This window comes from Ranitomeya variabilis, chromosome 2 (genome assembly GCF_051348905.1).
Source record: "Ranitomeya variabilis isolate aRanVar5 chromosome 2, aRanVar5.hap1, whole genome shotgun sequence".
NCBI classification, from domain to species: domain Eukaryota; kingdom Metazoa; phylum Chordata; class Amphibia; order Anura; family Dendrobatidae; genus Ranitomeya; species Ranitomeya variabilis.
Genome location: NC_135233.1, coordinates 954,487,798 through 954,510,066, shown reverse-complemented (window position 1 = coordinate 954,510,066; position 22,269 = coordinate 954,487,798). Strand labels below are relative to the sequence as shown.

General features: G+C 46.7%; 1 protein-coding gene across 2 annotated transcripts in view; it reads left to right on the top strand.

Moving 5' to 3' along the window:
- The window catches only part of ATR (ATR checkpoint kinase), a 230,734-nt gene that overhangs the window by 23,206 nt on the left and 185,259 nt on the right, over positions 1-22,269 (top strand). For both annotated transcript variants that reach the window (XM_077290794.1, XM_077290793.1), the window contains exons 3-5: positions 12,579-12,728; positions 17,597-18,480; positions 19,411-19,601. In XM_077290794.1, coding sequence (XP_077146909.1) covers positions 12,579-12,728; positions 17,597-18,480; positions 19,411-19,601 — 1,225 coding nt within the window. The remainder of the gene's footprint in view (positions 1-12,578; positions 12,729-17,596; positions 18,481-19,410; positions 19,602-22,269) is intronic.

The window sequence follows — 22,269 nt, the reverse complement described above, 5'->3', positions numbered from 1 at the left end:
ATCCGCATTTCTTTTACAGGGGTTTGTTGTGTGTATTAATCATTTCCGCTTTCTTTTTCAGATACTCTCTTCAGGGTAACAGGGTGCAGTTTTCTCACCCTGTTTTCCCCACTTTGAGCGACCGAGAGAGCAGTGTGGTATCGCCCACATCGCACCCTCTCGGACCCGCTGGGCAGGACTTTGTCCCCTGTCACCCATTTGGGTGTTCAGGGTGACCTTTCCTCGGTGGCCAGTCCTGCCCGTTACCCCTCCTCATCCCTCTCTTCGGAGTGGGCTGAGAGGAAGACGGCGGTCACTTCCAGTGACCCTCTCCCCTTGTCTAGGGGTCGACGCCGTCTTCTGCGCCGGAGTTCATGGCGCAGGAAGGAGGACCTCTTCCAGGACCCTCTTCTCTGACAAGGGATCCTGATGTGTTCCTCAACTTCAGGTAGGGAATCTTCAAGCAACATGTACTGGGCCCCCCCTACCCCCTCCCGCCCTGCAAGCGATCTCTTACCAGGGCCTCTGTTTAATAAGGGAGTGGGCTGTAGTGCTCCTTGTTTCATGCGTCGCTATCGCCGCACGGCAGGCATTTCTTCTTTTTTCCCCTCTTTAATTCAAACCTGCGGGCGCGTTAGCCCGCCATTTTTTCCTTCTTTCGGTGCCCTGCATCACTGCGGCCAGGAGTTCAGCGCTCTCGGGGGCGTTTCTTCTCCCCCCTTCGGCGCTTGTGCACGCCCACAGCGTCACGCTGTTCCCGTGCTCTTTAGCCGGCTTCCTCTTCCTGCCAGCGTCTCCTCACCGTGGTGGACAGAAGGATCTCGAGGGACACAGGCTCAGACTCCTGCGCCTTCCGCTGTCGCTGTCCTGTCGGCAGGCTCAGCGCTACTGTTCTCGGGCTCTACTCCTCCCTGCAGTTCTTCTCCGCTCCTGGACAAGGTAATATCTCTACCTATGTCCGACCCCACCGCGGCCTTTGCCACTACGGTCATCCATTACGCCTGCGCCCTCTGTAAGAAAAAGTGGGCCTCAGGTCAGCCTTCTCCTTTCTGCCCGTCCTGCGTTCCTCCCATCATGTCAGCACCCCAGGAAGCTCCTAGGTCCCGGGATGAGTGCACCCCCCTCCCCCAGAGTGGGCTGTTGCAATGTCTCAATCATTGTCTGACCTTACTAAAGTGTCTCAGTCTCTGGTCCAGGCACTTGAACGTATCCCGCTTCTGTCTAGTGCCACCAGTGCCACGAACGCCTCACACGGCGATTCGCTCGCACCTGTCCAAGACCTTCACAGAGGCAGACTGGACAAAAGAGACAGAAAAAGGACCTTATCTAGATCCTCTCCCAGTTCCCCGGACCGCATCGGGATACCCCTATCTGCCCGTTCCCCCTCCTCGCAGGCGGACGTCGGGTCTGACCTAACCTCTCAGTCGGATTCTGACTCGGATGCAGATCAGACTTCTGGAACACAGGACATGGTCGATAGCCTTATTTCAGCTATTATTCAGACTCTTGAACTTAAGGAGGATGAGACAAGCTCTCAGGACGTCCCCGTTGCGTTTAAACGGGTTAAACGTCCCTCTAGGGTTTTTTCCTAATCATAGGGAGTTCGACTACACTACCTCTACACACTGGGAAAACCGTGGTAAGCGTTTCCCTGGCAGAAAACGGCTAGACGTTTTATACCCTTTTCACTCCGACCTTGTCAGCAAATGGTCCGAGTCTCCTAAGGTCGACCCGCCTGTGTCCAGGCTATCTTCTCAGACGGTTCTGCCTATTCCGGACACGGCCTCTCTTAAGGATCCCAAAGGACAGACAAATCGAGACATTAGCCAAATCAGCGTTTGAGGCTGCTGGAGCCTCCCTTTGCCCTAGTTTCGCCTCCTCGTGGGTAGCCAAGGATGTGTCAGCCTGGGCCAAAACCCTGCGCAGAGGCATTTTGGCCTCTGCTCCTGCGGAGGAATTGTCTGATTTAGAGGATCAGATTTCTCTTGCGGGTAAATATCTCATGAATGCCTCCCTTGATGCGGCAGCCTGCTTGGCTAGGGCTAATAGTAACATTGTGGCCATTCGCCGGGTCCTTTGGCTAAAAGCGTGGAACGCAGATCCTGCTTCTAAAAAATCCCTCACTGGTCTACCCTTCCAGGGTTCTAGACTCTTCGGCACGCAGCTGGATCAAATGATCTTGGATGCTACGGGTGGTAAGAGTACCTCCTTAGTCCTTACCCCAGTCCAAGCCAAAACGTACCTTCGTCCCTTTCGGTCCTTTGCCTCCGCAGGAAACCCCAATCAGGACCGCTCTTCCTCACAAGGAGACCGGAGGAAGCCTTCTTTCAGGCCTCCCCCGCACTGGAGAGCTAAGAGCTACCCCTCAAAACCATCTGGACCTCGGGGCCACAGGTCTTCTAATAAATGACGGGTCGCCCCCACCTAGAAATCCCTCCAGGGTGGGAGGCCGGCTTCTTCTGTTCTCAGAAGTTTGGTTATTGGTAGTCGACGACGCCTGGGTCAGGGAGATCGTCACTTGAGGCTACAAAATAGAATTTTCTTCGCCCCCAGGAAGACGTTTCCTACTCTCTCGCCCTCCCAAACAGTCCTCCCATCTCTCAAGGCTTCTTCAGGCAGTCGATTCACTCCTCACCTCAGGAGTCATAGTTCCGGTTCCTTATCACGAGCGGTTTTCAGGTTTTTACTTGAATCTGTTCGTGGTCCCAAAGAAAGACGGCTCTCTCCATCCAATTTTGGATCTCAAGTGGTTAAACCTCCATCTCAGGATTCAACACTTCAGGATGGAATCACTACGCTCGGTGGTCGCGTCCATGGAACCAGGAGAGTTCCTGTGTTCCGTGGACATTCGGGACACGTATCTCCACGTTCCGATTTGCGTACAGCATCAGAGGTTTCTCCGGTTCGCGATCCAAGAACATCATTACCAGTTCACGGCTCTCCCCTTCAGGCTGGCCTCTGCTCCCAGGGTCTTTACGAAGGTCATGGCCGTCGTCATGGCCACTCTACGTTCAAAGGGGATTCTGGTAATCCCTTACCTCGTCGACCTCTTGATCAAGGGTTCGTCCCGTCAGGATTGCAGCCAGAGCCTCCAGCTTACTCTGGACACACTCATTCGCCTCGGTTGGATAATCAACTACCAGAAGTCATCCTTGATCCCGACTCAACGCTTGGAATTCCTGGGCATGGAATTCGACACCTCTCAGGCTCAGGTCTTCCTCCCCAAGAAGAAGTTCCTTTCTCTTCGTCGGGGTGTCAGAGAGCTAAAGGGTCCGAACCCTCTGTCCCTCCGCCTCGCCATGAGGGTTCTGGGGAAGATAGTCGCTTCGATGGAAGCCGTTCCCTATGCTCAGTTCCACTCTCGTCCTCTCCAGCTGGCCCTTCTAGCCGCCTTGGGCAAGAATCCGCTTTTCCTGGACCGTCCGTTTCGCCTTTCTTCCAAAGTGAATCAGTCCCTCTCTTGGTGGAAGCTGTCCACCTCCATTCTGCGCTGGAGGTAATTTCTTCCTCCCCGCTGGCAAGTTATCACCACCGACGCCAGTCTCTAGGGTTGGGGAGCGGTCTTTCTCCACCTCATGGCCCAGGGCCGCTGGACTGTTCAAGAGGCACTTCTTCCTATAAACCTCTTGGAACTCCGAGCCATCTTCCTAGCCCTTGTCCACTGGCTGCCCCTCCTCTCGGGAAAGCCGGTCCGCGTTCAGTCGGACATCGCCACAGCCGTGGCCTACATAAACCACCAGGGAGGGACTCGCAGCAGTCAAGTCATGACGGAAGTGGCAAAGATTCTTCGTTGGGCGGAGAGCCACGTTCCCTTTCAGCCGTCAACATCCCAGGGGTGGACAATTGGGAAGCCGATTTTCTAAGTCGCCAAGGCATCGTTGCGGGCGAGTGGTCTCTCCTTCCCTCAATCTTCAACCAGATTTGTCAGCGGTGGGGCGTCCCAGATGTCGACTTAATGGCCTCCCGGGCGAACCACAAAGTTCCCCAGTACGTTTCCAGATCTCGGGATCCGATGGCCGTCGGATGCGACGCTCTCGTGATCTTCTGGGCCCAGTTCCAGATGCCCTATCTGTTCCCACCCCTCCCCTTAATCCCGAGAATTGTCAAAAAGATCAAGTCGGAAGGGGTCCCCGTGCTCTTGTTAGCTCCTGATTGGCCTCGCAGGGCTTGGTACGCGGAACTGGTGAACATGCTATCGGACGTTCCATGGAGGCGATTTACCGGATCTTCTTTCACAAGGGCCCATCTTCCACCCGAATTCTCGGTCTCTAAATTTAATGGTATGGCCGTTGAGGCCGCGGTCCTGAAGGACGCGGGTTTTTCTCACAGCGTCATCCAGACTATGATAAGGGCGAGGAAACCGGCTTCCTCGCGTATCTACCACAGATGTTGGAAGGCCTTTTTTCCGATGGTATGAGGTCAACGGTCTGTTTCCAGTGACCTTTTCCCTTCCATCCCTCCTCAGTTTTCTTCAAGCGGGTCTCGATTCGGGACTTTCCCTTAGCACCTTGAAGGGTCAGATTTCTGCTCTGTCCATCCTTTTTCAAAGAGACATAGCCTCCCTTCCTCAGGTGAGAACCTTTATTCAGGGGGTCTCGCATACAGTTCCCCCTTATCATCCTCCTGTCGAGCCTTGGGATCTCAACCTCGTCTTAGACGCCCTCCAGCGGGTGCCTTTTGAACCGATCCAGGACATTTCCTTCTCCCTTCTATCTTGGAAGGTAGCCTTCTTGGTCGCCATCACCTCCATCAGAAGAGTGCCGCCGCATTATCCTGTCGTTCTCCCTTTTTAGTCCTGCACCAGGACAAGGTGGTTCTTCGGCCGGTTCCTTCCTTCTTACCGAAGGTAGTCTTCTTTTTTTCACATCAATGAGGACATTGTCCTCCCTTCCTTGTGCCCTTCCCCGATTCATCCCTTGGAGAAACCACTTCACAAGTTGGATGTGGTCAGGGCTATCCGGGTTTATCTTTCCAGAACTGCCTCTTTTCGTCAGGCCGATCCTCTGTTCGTCGTCTCGGATGGGCGTCGAAAGGGACTTCCCGCCTCCAAGTCCACAATTGCTCGTTGGATCCGTTCGGCGGTTCTGGAGGCATACCGTGTCCAAGACAAACGGCCTCCTTCGGGGGTGAAGGCTCACTCTACCCGGGCTGTGGGAGCTTCCTGGGCAGTTCGTCACCAAGCTTCGGCCTCTCAGGTTTGCAAGGCCGCAACGTGGTCATCCATTCACACCTTTGTAAAATTCTACAGGATGCATACTCAGGCTTCTGCGGACGCAAGCCTGGGTAGGAAGATACTGCAGGCGGCGGTTTGTCACCGGCCGACCTAAATCCTCTTTTTCTGCAGAATATCCTGCCCTAGGCACTGCTTTTGGACGTCCCATGGTTACCTGTGTCCCCCAATGAAGCGAGAAAGAAAGAGTGATTTTTGGTTCTTACCGTAAAATCTCTTTCTTGGAGCCTTCATTGGGGGACACAGCACCCTCCCTTGAAGTTGTACTGTGTTGGCTAACGTGCCGTTGTTGTGGGTTGGTACATAGGTTGAGTTTTATATTAACTGTTCGTGCTACTGCTTTTGCACCAAGTGAGTTGCCTGGTGCCTGTCGGAGGGTGTATACTGCCGGGGAGGAGCTACTTCTTTATTTGCATAGTGTCAGCCTCCTAGCGACAGCAGCATACACCCATGGTTACCTGTGTCCCCCAATGAAGGCTCCAAGAAAGAGATTTTAGTGTAAGAACCAAAAATCCCTCTTTTCATTACATTGTTGTTTTTTTTTATTTCACATATTGCGCCCCCATTAGGTCATAAAAGGTTACATTTAAATACATTTATATATCTTATTTTCCTGTAACTGGGGCTTTAATATAAGCCGCATTTACAGGGCAAATCCAGCCTCCTTCTTAATCTGCCGAGCTGATCTGGGTCTACTAGGACCCAACATATCGTGCTTCCTCCTGGCACCCGGCAATCACATGATCCCTGTGACTAGAGGAGGAAGCGCTGTTAGGGCGTCTTATACTGTATTCACAGCGCTTGTTCAGCCTTGTGTATGTATAGAGACTGGAAAGGCAGAGGTGGTAATAAGCCATTTTTGCTTTCTCATCGGGGGTCCAGCATTATCTAACAGCCGGCTCCCAGCTCCACGATCTTTCAGCTACTTGCTCTGCAATGATCACCCCGATGTTTATTTCTGTTGGGTGGTCCTGAAGCAATTAAATACTCCTAATTGTTTTATTTGAGCTAAGCACGTGGTCTGACACAATAGTTTGACAAGAGGGATGTGAAAAGGGGCGCAATTAGCTGAGAAGTGGGATACAGCCTCAGTTGCCATACCGTGCACCAGCTAATACATTGTCATCATTACAATTAAACACGGTTTACTAAGAGAGACCGATGTGACATCGTTAGTATAGAGGATTAGATTAGCATTAAAGCAATGACTGCTGTGACATCAATAGAAGACATTTGTATTAGTGATAACAAGTCCTGTTTTGTCAATAATTTTTTAATGTAAAACATGGCGTTACAATAATACACAAGTCTCTATGACATCATTGCGAGGAAACCTAGCTTGTAAGTAAAGATACATACCATTGTAACATCCGTCCAGTAGTAAGACAGATATAAAAAAAAAAAAAATAAAAAATCACTGTAAGAAATGACTATGTTCTGGCTAGATCACAGTATGTTGTGACTTTATCACAATAGACCATGGTGTGAAAAATAGACCATAAGGGAACATAAATGTCACGGGAAGACTAGGTGAGCGAGAGCTAATAACCCGGGCCCCTGCAGTTTCCCTCAGACTAGGAAAATCCTGACTGACCCTCTACCTGGAGTTTACACTGATGGTGTGCATGTCCAGGCTTCGAACCTCACCCTGACTCCTGTTTTAACCCTAGGCTGATACCTCCGCCCTCCACCCAGTGAAGAGGTAATATTCCAATACCCACAGTTAGCACAGACAAGGATAAAGGAAAATATACACCACGCCGCAGTCACTCAGGAATACACTATAAATGTGCAGGGCAAAAGAAATACAAATATAGGAAGGAGTAAATAAGACAGAGGAAAATAAACCACCAGCAACGAATCTCCAACAACCAGCTCTCCACTCCAGACCGAGATAACAACGCACAAGACAGAAGCTATAATCGGCGACGCCCAATGAACAGGATAACTATTTAAAGGCCATGGGAATGGCCCAGCTTCCAATCCGAGGATTAGGAAAATTAACCCCGGAACAGCTAGATAAAATCTAGCAGACGCCAATGAGCAAATAGTGGTCAAAAGCGGAATTACCGCTGTCTGTTGGACGACCTGGTCTGAACAGCGTCCGACATGACAGTACCCCGCCTTCTACGAGGGACCCCAGGGCCCTCACGGCTTATAGGACCCGGCTTGTCTGGATGGCGACGATGAAAAAACCTGACCAGCCGATCCGCATGAATGTCCGAGGCTGGTACCCAAGACCTCTCCTCAGGCCCATAACCACGCCAGTGTACCAAGTACTGTAAAGTGCGACGCACTACACGAGAGTCAACCACCTTGGAGACTTCAAACTCCAAACTACCATCCACCAAGACTGGAGGTGGCATAGGCGCTGCGTCCACAGAACCCACCACCTTCTTTAGAAGAGACCTGTGGAACACGTTGTGTATCTTATACACCGTAGGGAGCTCCAATCGGTACGCTACCGGGTTAATGACGGCGGTGACCCTAAATGGACCAATAAACCATGGACCCAATTTAAGGGACGGTATTTTGAGTCTTATGTTTTTTGTGGATAACCACACTCAGGTCCGGACCTGGCACATGCCTACTGTCAGCCACACGCTTGTACCTAGCACCCACACTCAACAGGCGCTGCTTAACTCTCCTCCAGACCGATGACAATTGTGTCCCCAACTGGTCCTCCTCCGGAACGCCGGAAGAGCCCCTCTGACTCAAGGTACAAATTTGAGGATGTAGCCCGTGAACACAAAAAAACGGAGACTCCCCAGACGACTCGTGGCGGTGATTATTGATGGCAAACTCAGCCAAAGGAAGAAAGGTAGACCACTCCTCCTGGTTATCAGAGACAAAGCAGCGTAAGTACTGTTCCAAATTTTGGTTCATACGCTCAGTCTGACCATTTGACTGAGGATGAAACGCCGAAGAATGAGATAACTTGATCCCCAGCTGAGAGCAAAATGCTCTCCAAAATTTTGCCACAAACTGAGACCCCCTATCAGACACGATGTCAGACGGAACCCCATGAAGTCTGACCACCTCCTGCACAAATACCTGAGCCAGAGTCTTAGCGTTAGGCAACGAAGGCAAAGACACAAAGTGCGACATTTTTGAAAACCGATCAACAATCACCAAGATGACCGTGTTCCCAGCTGATGAAGGCATATCAGTGATGAAATCCATGGAGATTTCTGTCCAAGGCTTACTAGGTACCTCAAGAGGAAGTAGTGTGCCAACAGGACGGGAGCGGGGCGTCTTAGCCCTAGCACACGTGGTACAAGCTGACACGTATGAGACCACATCCTGTCGGATCTTGGGCCACCAAAACCGACGTGACACCAACTCCAAGGTACCTCTAACCCCTGGGTGGCCAGCCAGGACAGCATCATGTTGCTCCGCCAAAACCTTTAGGCGGAGATGAAGCGGTACAAAAGATTTGTTGACGGGAAGCTCAGATGGTACCTCCTCCTGAGCCTCGGCAATCTCAGCCTCAACCTCGGTAGTGAGAGCCGAAACCACAACACCCTTTTGGAGGATGGGTACTGGATCCTCCCGAGGTTCTCCCCCCGGAAAACACCTGGACAGAGTATCCGCCTTAGTGTTTTTAGACCCCGGTCTGTAAGTGACAACAAAATTGAACCGCGTGAAAAACAGTGCCCAGCAAGCCTGCCTGGGGGACAGACGCTTGGCTGACTCCAAATGCAGCAGATTCTTATGATCGGTAATAACAGTAACCTGATGTACCGACCCCTCCAAGAAGTGTCGCCATTCCTCAAAGGCCAACTTAATAGCCAACAACTCCCTGTTGCCGATATCGTAGTTATGTTCGGCGGACGACAGTTTCTTGGAGAAATACGCGCACGGACGTAAACCACTCAAAGATGAGCCTTGAGATAGTACTGCCCCCACACCAACCTCAGACGCATCGACTTCCACAACAAAGGGTTTAGATACGTCTGGCTGCACAAGAATGGGGGCTGAAACAAAACTGTTCTTAAGAAATTCAAATGCGCGCACAGCAGCCTCAGGCCAAACGGAGAAATTGGTACCCTTTTTAGTCATGTCAGTTAGCGGTTTAGCAATGATGGAAAAATCCTTGATAAATTTCCTATAGTAGTTAGAAAACCCAAGGAACCGCTGAAGTGCTTTCAGGTTATCAGGACGTTCCCAATGCAGCACCGCCTGCACCTTAGCGGCGTCCATTTTAAACCCAGAAGCAGACACAATATAACCCAAGAAAGGCAACTTTTGAACAGAAAATACACATTTCTCAAGTTTAGCATACAGCTTATTCTCTCTGAGATGCCTGACATGATCTAAATGAGCATCACGGTCGCAAGAATATATGAGAATGTCATCTAGATACATGATAACGAATTTCCCCAAAACATGCGAGAACACATAATTGATGAAATGTTGGAACACTGCAGGTGCTTTAGTCAACCCAAACGGCATCACCAAATTTTCAAAATGAGCCTCAGGGAGGGGTATTAAAAGCCGTCTTCCACTCATCACCTTGACGGACTCTTATGAGGTTGTACGCCCCCCTGAGGTCAAGCTTGGTAAACCACTTAGCACCTGCCACCTGGTTGAACAAATCTGGTATCAGAGGCATAGGGTATGGATCACGAACCGTAATCTGTTTCAACTCCCTGAAATCCAAACACGGGCGTAATCCGCCATCTTTCTTCTTCACGAAGAAGAACCCTGCTGCCTCCGGCGAGGATGACGGCCTGATGTGCCCTTTGCTCAACCTTTCAGCAATGTAATCTTTTAACGCTTGTCTCTCCGGACCAGAGATGTTAAACATCCTTGCTTTAGGCAATTTGGCCCCTGGTTTAAACCTGATAGTACAGTCATAGGGACGATGTGGTGGCAACTCTGAACAACCCTTCTCAGAGAACACATCCACAAAATCCAGAAGTGACTCCGGAACGCTTGAAGTCACCGCAGCCACACATGTGGCCAGGCTATTCTCCTGGCTGAACTCGCTCCACCGAATTATGTCCTGAGTTTTCCAGTCAATTACCGGGTTGTGCATAGACAACCAAGGAAAACCCAAAACCACCTGAGCAGGAAGGTTCCTGAGCACCTTACATGTAACCCGCTCGGAATGTTGAACTCCTATGTGGAGTTTCACCTCAGCCACAAATTCAGTTATCTCCCCCTGAGCGAGAGGAGCAGCATTGATGGTGACCACGCGGATAGGATGAGACCGTTTTTCAATCCTAAAACCTGCTGTGCGCGCAAACTCGTCATCAATGAGATTTGTGGCTGAACCACTATCCACAAAAACAGTAATTGGCAGCTTTCTGCCAGCAATAAAAACCTTAGCAGGGATCATGCATTGAGAAACCACCATGGAGGATATACATAAGCTCAGATTGGTCTCCTCCACACCCTCTGAGCCTAGAAGTTTTCCGCCGTTGCGTTTTTCTTTGACAGCAGAGGACAAATATTAACAAAATGACCAGTTTTACCGCAGTAAAAACAGGCTCCCTGCTTCCTGAGCTCAGGGGCTTGACGCTTGACATGTGTCACCCCTGCGATTTGCATAGGTTCCGTGGGCTCACCTGCAGCAACCTCACGTGAACCTAAACCTTCTCCCACAGGCGGCGTCTTATGCTCCCCCTGACGCAAACGACGATCAATGCGGACAACCAGACCCATGGCAAAATCTAGAGAAGCAGGAGTCTCGTACATCAGAAGGGCTTTTTTAACCCTTCCAGAAATCCCATGTATAAACTGACTCCGCAATGCTGGATCATTCCATTGTGTATTGATCGCCCAGCTACGAAATTCAGAACAGTAATCCTCTGCAACTCGCTCCCCCTGGCGAATAGTGCGTAGATTCTGCTAGAGCCATTCTGTCAGGTTCATCGTAGATTTTCCCAAGAGAAGAAAAACAACTCCACTGAGTCAAATGCAACAGAATCAGATGGCAAAGAAAACGCCCATGCTTGGGGATCCTCGCTTAACAATGACAACACCAGGCCCACACGCTGAGCCTCATTACCCGAGGAGATCGGGCGCATGCGGAAATATAGTTTGCAAGCTTCACGAAAAGAAACAAATTTACTGCGTTCCCCAGTAAATCGTTCAGGCAAAGGAAATTTAGGCTCAGCAACTCTTCCTGTCGCTCCAGCCTGCACATTAGATACTGCTAGTCCCTGTTGCTGCACTGCCCCCCTCAACTCAGTGACCTGTAGGGACAGCGCCTCCAACTGGCGGGTTAATGGAAATCATGGGATCCATGACAAAACACAAAAAAAAAAGAAACCCCCCCCTTTTTTTTTTTTTTGTTGTTGGGCCGATTATAATGTCACGGGAAGACTAGGTGAGCGAGAGCGAATAACCCGGGCCCCTGCAGTTTCCCTCAGACTAGGGAAATCCTGACTGACCCTCTACCTGGAGTTTACACTGATGGTGTGCATGTCCAGGTCTCGAACCTCACCCTGACTCCTGTTTTAACCCTAGGCTGATACCTCCGCCCTCCACCCAGTGAAGAGGTAATATTCCAATACCCACAGTTAGCACAGACAAGGATAAAGGAAAATATACACCACGCAGCAGTCACTCAGGAATACACTATAAATATGCAGGGCAAAAGTAATACAAATATAGGAAGGAGTAAATAAGACAGAGGAAAATACACCACCAGCAACGAATCTCCAACAACCAGCTCTCCACTCCAGACCGAGATAACAACGCACAAGACAGAAGCTATAATCGGCGACGCCTAATGAAGAGGAGAACTATTTAAAGGTCATGGGAATGGCCCAGCTTCCAATCCGAGGATTAGGAAAATTAACCCCGGAACAGCTAGATAGTGGTCAAAAGCGGAATTACCGCTGTCTGTCGGACGACCTGGTCTGAACAGCGTCCGACATGACAATAACTGATAAATGGAGTGTGATTGTGAGCATAACACATCCATATGATTGGAGATAATGATCTGTGGACCCATGATAATTGGGCTCTGCACAACCCCTTCTTGGTTAAGTTTTGGTGCACATGCTTCACGTCCGCTCCATGCATTGTCTAAGAGCTGTGCTACATTGTGTAGTCTATTTCTGCACAGTTGATGCCATTTTAAAGGATTACAAATTTCTGCTTTTAAAATGAGCCTGAAAGATAAAAGATATTTGATTTTACACAAAATTCATCAACACACTTGCACCATTTTGAAGAATTCAGTACAAAATCAGCAACAAAAACCACAAGGCAATGATGAAAAGTCACTTTAAAAAAAACTATGAATTGGCGCCTACATTTTGTGAAAAATCCAAACAATTTGAGGGAGAGTGCATGATAAACTCACATGAAGTCTTCTGTTAACATTCATCATTTGTGTTTGTTTTTTCTCTAGTGGCTGTTGAGCTGTCAAAAAATACAGAGTATCAACCAAGTTCAGTAATGTTGCTGGACTTCATTCAGCAGATCATGAGGTCATCCCCTCGTATGTTTGTCAATTCCATCAATGGCTCTCGGTCCCATGAAGCAGATCACAGCTGTATTGGTAGGTTGCTACTTTATAACGCAAACTATTTACTGATTAAAAAATCCGTAATAGCATGGAAGATATATTCCAGTCAGCAGTCTTGGAGCCATTTTGGATGTTACATGCAACATTTGCACAATTTTAATATGACTTACTTGTATCTCCTTTTTTTTCTATTTATCTAAAAAGTGTAGCGTTGTTTTCTCTGTCACATAAATGACATTGCACGAAAGTTGTTTTTGATTTGTAATTTTGCACTTTGTTCTGTGCACTTTCTCAATTAATATTGCTATGTATTTTAGGGTTTTAGGCTAGTTTCACATTTGCGTTTAAAAACGCAGCGTTTTTAACGCAAACGCAGGTGGTGAAAAAACGCATGTAAACGCGTGCAAACACTGCGTTTTTTAGACGCATGCGTTTTTGCATGCGGTAAAAAAAACGCGGCGTTTTGCCGCGTTTACATGCGTTTTTTCCTGTGTTTGCGTTTTTTGAAACGCATGCTGAGAAGTGTGTGACAGCTGCCAATCATCAAAATTAGGGTTGAGCGAAACAGATCGGCCAATTTCAAAAGTCGCCGACTTTTGGCAAGGTCGGGTTTCGTTATATATATATATATATATATATATATATATATATATATATATATATATATATATATATATATATATATACACCGTATTTTCCGGCGTATAAGACGACTTTGTTAAAAATAAAGAATAAAAATAAAAAATATGTATATACTCACCCCTCCGAGAAGCCTGGCTGTCACCGCTGCAAGCGTTTGCCTCCGTTCCTAAGAATTGCAGAGCGTGAAGGACCTTCGATGACGTTACGGTCAGGTGACCGGTCACATGAGCGGTCACGGACCAATCACAGGACTGCGACGTCATCGAGGGTCCTTCATGCTCTGCAATTCTTAGGAATGTAGGCAGACGCTTGCAGCAGTGACAGCCAGGCTTCTCGGAGGGGTGAGTATATACATATTTTTTATTTTTATTCTTTATTTTTAACATGAATATGGATCCCAGGGCCTGAAGGAGAGTCTCCTCTCCTTCAGACCCTGGGAACCACACGCCGTATAAGATGACTAGGTGTATAAGATGACCCCCGTCTTATACAGCGGGCATATCCCAAATTCCATATTTTATATGGAAAAGTTGGGGGTCGTCTTATACGCCCAGTCGTCTTATACACCAGAAAATACGGTGTGTGTGTGTATATATATATATATATATATATATATATATATATATATATATATATATATATATATATATATATATATATATATATATATATATATATATATATATATATTTACTTCAGCGCGATATAGCAGAAAAGCCGATTGCCGGCTTTTCATTTCTCCTGCCTAAACCCGACATGATATGAGACATGGTTTACATACAGTAAACCATGTCATATCCCCCTTTTTTTTGCATATTCCACACTACTAATGTTAGTAGTGTGTATGTGCAAAATTTCGGCGCTGTAGCTATTAAATTTAAGGGTTAAATCACGGGAAAAATTGGCGTGGGCTCCCGCGCAATTTTCTCCCCCAGAGTGGTAAAGCCAGTGACTGAGGGCAGATATTAATAGCCTGGAGAGGGTCCACGGTTATTGGCCCCCCCTGGCTAAAAACATCTGCCCCCAGCCACCCCAGAAAAGGCACATCTGTAAGATGCGCCTATTCTGGCACTTGGCCACTCTCTTCCCATTCCCGTGTAGCGGTGGGATATGGGGTAATGAAGGGTTAATGTCACCTTGCTATTGTAAGGTGACATTAAGCCAGATTAATAATGGAGAGGCGTCAATTATGACACCTATCCATTATTAATCCAATTGTATGAAATGGTTAAAAAAAAACACACACACACACACAATATTGCAAAGTATTTTAATGAAATAAACACACAGGTTGTTGTAATATTTTATTGCTCTCTCAATCCACCTGAAGACCATCGTTCTGTAACAAATTAAAAATAATAAACCAACAATATACATACCTTCCGTAGATCTGTAACGTCCCACGATGTAAATCCATCTGAAGGGGTTAACATATTTTACAGGCAGGAGCTCTGCTATAATGCAGCTGTGCTCCTGCCTGTAAACCCTGGGGAATGAAGGTAATGTAGGTCAATGACCTGTAGTTACCTTCAGTCGGTGATGCGCCCTCTGCTGGATGTCCTCATATGACCTCGAGCCTGGGAACTTTTTTAGAAATTACTACATGTTGCATTTCCGCAACAAAACGCAAGCATGGAAAAAACGCATGCGTTGTCAAACGCGGCAAAACGCATGCAAAAAACGCATGCGTTTTAATGTTAAGTATAGGAAAAAACGCATGCGTTTTTTTTCGGTAAAACGCAGCGGCAAAAAACGCAAATGTGAAACCAGCCTTAATTAGTGATGAACGAATATACTCGTTACTCGAGATTTCCCGAGCACGCTCGGGTGTCCTCCGAGTATTTTTTAGTGCTCAGAGATTTAGTTTTCTTCGCCGCAGCTGAATGATTTACATCGGTTAGCCTGCTTGATTACATGTGGGGATTCCCTAGCAACGAGGCAATCCCCACATGTACTTATGCTGGCTAACAGATGTAAATCATTCAGCTGTGGTGAAGAAAACTAAATCTCCGAGCAGTAAAAAATACTCGGAGGACCCCCGAGCGTGCTCGAGAAATCTCGAGTAACGAGTATATTCGCTCATCACTAGTTGTAATCTGTTTCCTCACTTCCTTTTAAATGGGAGTTTGTCACCACCAAAACTGAAATTGAACTATGTAAACCTTTTATATAGGGAACTTAGTCAGTATAAAATCACACTGTTACTTTAGATTTTAGTAAATGTGTTTTACATGCGCTTGCTTTGGAGCACTGTCTGATCTGACTCGCTTGCCCTGAGCATACTGACATTTAGAGGGGCCGAGCGTCTGCATACACAGCGTCAGTGTGTCAGGGGCAGAATTCTCATCTCTCTTCCAACATGCGACCACTGCGTGCAGGCGAAGAAGGGGAGATTGTGCACACGCTAAAATTGTGTTCATACTCCTCTCCCTCTCCTCTCATCATCGGCTGGGTTGTAATTCTGTGTGCTGTAAATGGCTGCTATACACAGGAGACGGAGAAAACTCAGCCTTGCATGTACTTACACTGTCTATACAGAAGCTCGACCACTCTAGGATCAGTAGATCAGACCACTCTCCAATGCAAGTTCTGCCAATCACCACAAGAGGGGTGGGGTACTGTAATTGAGGGGGTGGAAAGGTGCACCAAGCCATTGGCCATGCCATGGCTGCACTGAAACCCCCTCATTTACATATGTAATAAAACTGTTTTCCTATAAAACACATTTACTAAAATCTACAGCACCATTATGAATTTTTTAGGGGTTTAAACCCCTATATGATAGCCTATATACCGGTAGTTTTTTTTTTTTTCATTTTTTGGGTGATGGACTTGGAGAGACGCTGTTAAGGAGCAGTTCCTGTTCTTGGAATTGAACCTTCATTGTATTATAAGGCCACTTTCAGACGTTTTCATGTACGTAAAAACGCAAACCATTATTTATCAGTGTTAGGTCTGTGGTTCAGTTTTTACCACCAGTGTTTCATCAGTGATTCTAATTGATAAAATAAATAAATAGATGACAAAGTTTCTCCTATCCAATATACTGTTACTCACAGACCACAGAGATGGCATCTAAGTGGTGTCCCTAATTTTAACTGTCCCATACAGTTATTTTAGTAATTTTGATCAGTGACCCCAATCAAAACTGGATATTTTCTATCCACATGATTTAAAATCACAGAAAATGGATGTCCGAACGCAGCCTAAGAAGGCCATTTATCGAAATGGCCACTATGTAATCTAACATTTCCACAATAGCAGGTGCCCAAAGATGTGATCTGACAGGTGGCCGCTTCCCCTGGCTCAGTCAGTCAATCAGCTGTTGTGGAAGCCAGGAACATGTAGAGATTAGTGATGAGTGAGTGTACTTGTTGCTCGGGTTTTCTCGAGCACGCTCGAGTGACCTCCGAGTATTTGACTGCTCGGAGATTTAGTTTTCATCGCCTCAGCTGAATGATTTACAGCAGTTAGCCAGCTTGATTACATGTGGGGATTCCCTAGCAACCAGGCAACCCCCACATGTACTCATTCTGGCTAACAGATGTAAATCATTCAGCTGCTGTGATGAAAACTAAATCTCCGAACACTAACAAATAATCGGAGGTCACCCGAGCGTGCTCAGGGAAACCCCAGCAACGAGTACACTCGCTCATCACTAGTAGAGATATTATCTAAATGCATTTCTATTAGTAATTCCAGTGACCACCTAGATGAGCTATAAGAGAGCAGCAAATGCTCTGGTTAATTACGGTAGTCTTATAAACCTCCCTTTTACATGCCCATTTTTCCTTTATGTATTCCATAGGTGCTTGAACTTTATGGGTGGCTGGCTGTGGACAACCTGCTCACTCTGATCCTCACTGCCACATACTCATGATTCATACATTATTATTGTGAAGGCCGTATTGACAGCAGTGAGATGGACTGGCCTATAAAAATAAATCTGTCCTTTCCCCTACTTCTAGCTGATCTATCAAAAGGCTATCAAATATACAAATTGACTAATAGGAAAGAATAGCTTTCTGAAACAGAAATACTCAGAACTTATTTCAGCTTTTAGCTATGGAGACACAGGCACTGAAGCTGTAGACTCAATATGGAAGCACGTAGGTCAGCATAAGAGCTGTGGACTCCAAAAGACTAGAATATTATCAATCACAGATACATTGGATAAAGTTAACTTTATAAGGGTGTACATTGCATGTAATCTAACCACACATGACACTGAAGTCCCCAATGTGTTTTCTTCCTACCAGAGTTCAGCAATTGGATAATCACCAGGCTTCTCCGGATTGCTGCTACCCCAAGCTGCAAACCTTTACACAAGAAAATTGCTGGCGTCTTACATTCGCTGCTGTTCCTTTTCAGAAATAAAAGTCCATCTGTGTTTGGCAAACTTACAAGTGATTTTCTGCATCTATTTGAAGATCTCATTCATTTGCACAAAGAAAGCTTGGCGGGGTCTGCAGAATGGCCGTCATCTTTCAGCAGCTTCTTATGCATTGGTATGGAGAGCCAGGCGAATCTGAGGCCTGCTCCTTTTCAATTGACGAATTTACAGCAAGTGGAGTCACTAGAAACAACCATGTTAATGGTCCTGACTGACTATGTTGCTGACATCTCTGCTTTTTATTTTCAAAGACAGGACCTGGTCCTTTGGGGGATTGGATGTTCTTTGTTAGACTACGGGGGTTCAGAGCTCAAAGTGTTGGCATTACATTTTGTAAAGGAGCTCATCATTTTGGGAGGACCACCAGAGCAGGCTGCACACCTTTTCTTCACTGTATTTTTTGGGATGCTGGCGTATATTAGTGATATGGATGTAGACGAACAATTGTTATTTGACGTTCCACTACTGGAAGTATTGAAGGTTTTGTTTCCTCCTGAGCCGGAGTCCTACGTAAACATACAACCTGTCTACCTTAATATTCTGCTGAACAAGCTAGCACTTATGTTTGAAGGAGGTATCTTGAAGGTTGTCCAGTCAGGCACATTAAGAGAAGCACTTTGTCGTATAGTAGAGTACTTTCTGACCATTGTACCTCCAGGTTATGAATCTGCTCATGAGGTCCGCAGTGATCATGTCCGTCGTATCTGCAAGGCCTTTGTTGATGTCTTAGGAAATCAAAGTCAGCAAATGGTAAGAAATGTTATTACTGTAAGGCAAGGCTCCAGGCATATTTGTTACAATGGTTGTCTCAGCTTGCATTGTCTTCAGGAGCACACTGTTCCCCAGCCTCCTGGGTTACTGCTTGTCAGGGGGTTTGGTGCGCTCCTGACTGATAGTTCGGGCCAGCAGTATGGTCGCATGTCTGGCCTGAATTGTACGCAACTGCTCCTAAATGAAGCAGCTGTATCTCTAGCATGAGAAGAGAGCAAGGGCTGGATCCAGCCAGCTGCAGAGCCGCACTTACAAGCTTTATAGCAAAGAGCTTGTAAGAGTTGCACTCCTTAAATACGAGAGTGGCCACCACTGATAGACTGCAGAGGTGGTCAGTAACCTAGGCAATGAGCAGTAAACAATAAAACCTGCTTCTTAGGAGTAAAGAGGATTTTTAATAAGAAAAAAAACACTAAAGGTCTTTACAAACACTTTCCAATTTTACTCACTCAAGATCTTAAGAATTATCTTAAATCATTCTTATATCAGCCATATAAAATAAAATATACACAGATAACGGTCATATAGAATGAAATGTATACAAATATAGGTCATTTAGAATAATGTATACATGTATTGGTCATAGCATGATGTATATACATTATTTTCACATAGGTTAATGTATACACATACTTGTCACAGGATAATGTATACATGTGTCAGTCACAGGAAAATGTATACACGTGTCTGTCACATAGAATAATGTATACACAAATTGGTCACATAGGTTAATGTATACACGTACTCGTCATATAGGTTAATGTCGGTCATATAGGATAAATGGATACACAAATTATATGTATACAATGAAATACAAGCATTACTGGGAGGGCTAGTCAGGTCTTTATTGATTGCGCTTTATTTTATATTGGTCATTAATGATTTTATGTGTGTTTGCTCTTCTCTCAGTATTTGCTGGCCTCTATGTATGCGGCTCTCCAGAAGGAAAGAGAGGATTTCCTCCATCAGCTGCAGACCCTTACACTGCCGCCCAGCTCAGTGTCTGAAGGTGGCGGGAGCAGCAGTGATGAGATTCAGGAGAAGAGGCCTCGCTTAAGTTTAACAGCAAAAACGCAGAGGAAACCTGGCCGGCCTGGCATGTAATTGTCATCACATTCATAGCATTGCTTTTCTTTAACCTTATTTTTTTAGTCCATAGGAGACTTGTATTTGCGACTGTTTGATCATTTGTTCTATATACTGAGCTGATGCTCGTGCGTACTGCTGACCAATTTAATTTAAATACACTATCAGAAAATGATGGCAGCATCTAAATGATTAACATCAGCTATTGGAGCTTGGCCTCAGCCACTGTTTTTAGAGATAGATGCTGGCTCTGCTAGAACTCTGTGTGGCATTGACCAGGCATCTAATCTGAGCTGCTGTTATCCTGCGATTTCTGAGGCTGGTGACTCGGATAAACTTATCCTCAGAAGCAGAGGTGACTCTTGGTCTTCCTTTCCTGGGGCGGTCCTCATTTGAGCCAGTTTCTTTGTAGCGCTTAATGGTTTTTGCCACTGCACTTGGGGACACTTTCAAAGTTTTCCCAATTTTTCGGACTGACTGACCTTCAATTCTTAAAGTAATGATGCCACTAGTTTTTCTTTAATTAGCTGCTTTTTGCTTGCCATAATACAAATTCTACCAGTCTATTCAGTAGGACTATCAGCTATGTTTCCACCAGACTTCTGCACAACACAACTGACGGTCCCAACCCCATTTATAAGGCAAGAAATCCCACTTATTAAACCTGACAGGGCACACCTGTGAAAGTGAAAACCATTCCCCCTGACTACCTCTTGAAGCTCATCAAGAGAATGCCAAGAGTTTGCAAAGCAGTCATCAAAGCAAAAGGTGGCTACTTTGAAGAACCTAGACTATAAGACATAATTTCAGTTGTTTCACTCTTTTTGTTAAGTATATAATTCCACATGTGTTAATTCATAGTTTTGATGCCTTCAGTGTGAATGTACAATTTTCATAGTCATGAAAATACAGAAAAATCTTTAAATGAGAAGGTGTGTCCAAAATTTTGGTCTGTACTGTATGTTTGATGTCTGGCCTGGGGCCTTGTGATTCTCGCATGTCTAGCAGCCTGTCATTTCTTGTTTGGCCAGTAGTAGTAGAAATTCACCGCACACTCTCCTTGATAATTAGCAAGTGTATTCGCATGATTTATTCCAAAGTTAAGCCACAAGTTGTGCAGAGATATAGTCTTAATTCAAAACCCAACGTTTTGACCCTCCTGGGTCTTAAGGTACCGTCTCACTAAACGATATCGCTAGCGATCCGTGACGTTGCAGCGTCCTGGATAGCGATATCGTTGTGTTTGACACGCAGCAGCGATCAGGATCCTGCTGTGATATCGCTGGTCGTTGATTAAAGTTCAGAACTTTATTTGGTCGTCAGATCGCCGTGTATCGTTGTGTTTGACAGCAAAAGCAACGATACCAGCGATGTTTTACAATGGTAACCAGTAGTGTTGAGCGATACCGTCCGATACTTGAAAGTATCGGTATCGGAAAGTATCAGCCGATACCGGCAAAGTATCGGATCCAATCCGATACCGATACCCGATACCAATACAAGTCAATGGGACTCAAGTATCGGACGGTATTCCTGATGGTTCCCAGGGTCTGAAGGAGAGGAAACTCTCCTTCAGACCCTGGGATCCATATAAATGTGTAAAATAAAGAATTAAAATAAAAAATATTGCTATACTCACCTGTCCGACGCAGCCTGGACCTCAGCGAGGGAACCGGCAGCGTTGTTTGTTTAAAATTCGCGCTTTTACTTGGTTACGTGAAGTCCCGGCTTGTGATTGGTCAGGGCGGCCATGTTGCCGGGACGCGGACCAATCACAGCAAGCCGTGACGAAATTACGTCACGGCTTGCTGTGATTGGTCCGCGTCCCGGCAACATGGCCGCCATTAACCAATCACAAGCCGTGACGTCACGGGAGGCTGGACACGCGCGCTTTTTAAAATACGCGCATGTCCAGCCTCCCGTGACGTCACGGCTTGTGATTGGTTAATGGCGGCCATGTTGCCGGGACGCGGACCAATCACAGCAAGCCGTGACGTAATTTCGTCACGGCTTGCTGTGATTGGTCCGCGTCCCGGCAACACTAGCCGTGACCAATCATAAGCCGGGACGTCACTGGAGGCTGGACACGCGCGCTTTTTAAAATACGCGCATGTCCAGCCTCCCGTGACGTCACGGCTTGTGATTGGTTAATGGCGGCCATGTTGCTGGGACGCGGACCAATCACAGCAAGCCGTGACGTAATTTCGTCACGGCTTGCTGTGATTGGTCCGCGTCCCGGCAACATGGCGCCGTGACCAATCATAAGCCGGGACGTCACTGGAGGCTGGACACGCGCGCTTTTTAAAATACGCGCATGTCCAGCCTCCCGTGACGTCACGGCTTGTGATTGGTTAATGGCGGCCATGTTGCCGGGACGCGGACCAATCACAGCAAGCCGTGACGTAATTTCGTCACGGCTTGCTGTGATTGGTCCGCGTCCCGGCAACATGGCCGCCCTGACCAATCACAAGCCGGGACTTCACGTAACCAAGTAAAAGCGCGAAATTTAAACAAACAACGCTGCCGGTTCCCTCGCTGAGGTCCAGGCTGCGTCGGAGAGGTGAGTATAGCAATATTTTTTATTTTAATTCTCTCTTTTACACATTATTACATTAATGTTGTTGCGATACCCGATACCCGATACCACAAAAGTATCGGATCTCGGTATCGGAAATTCCGATA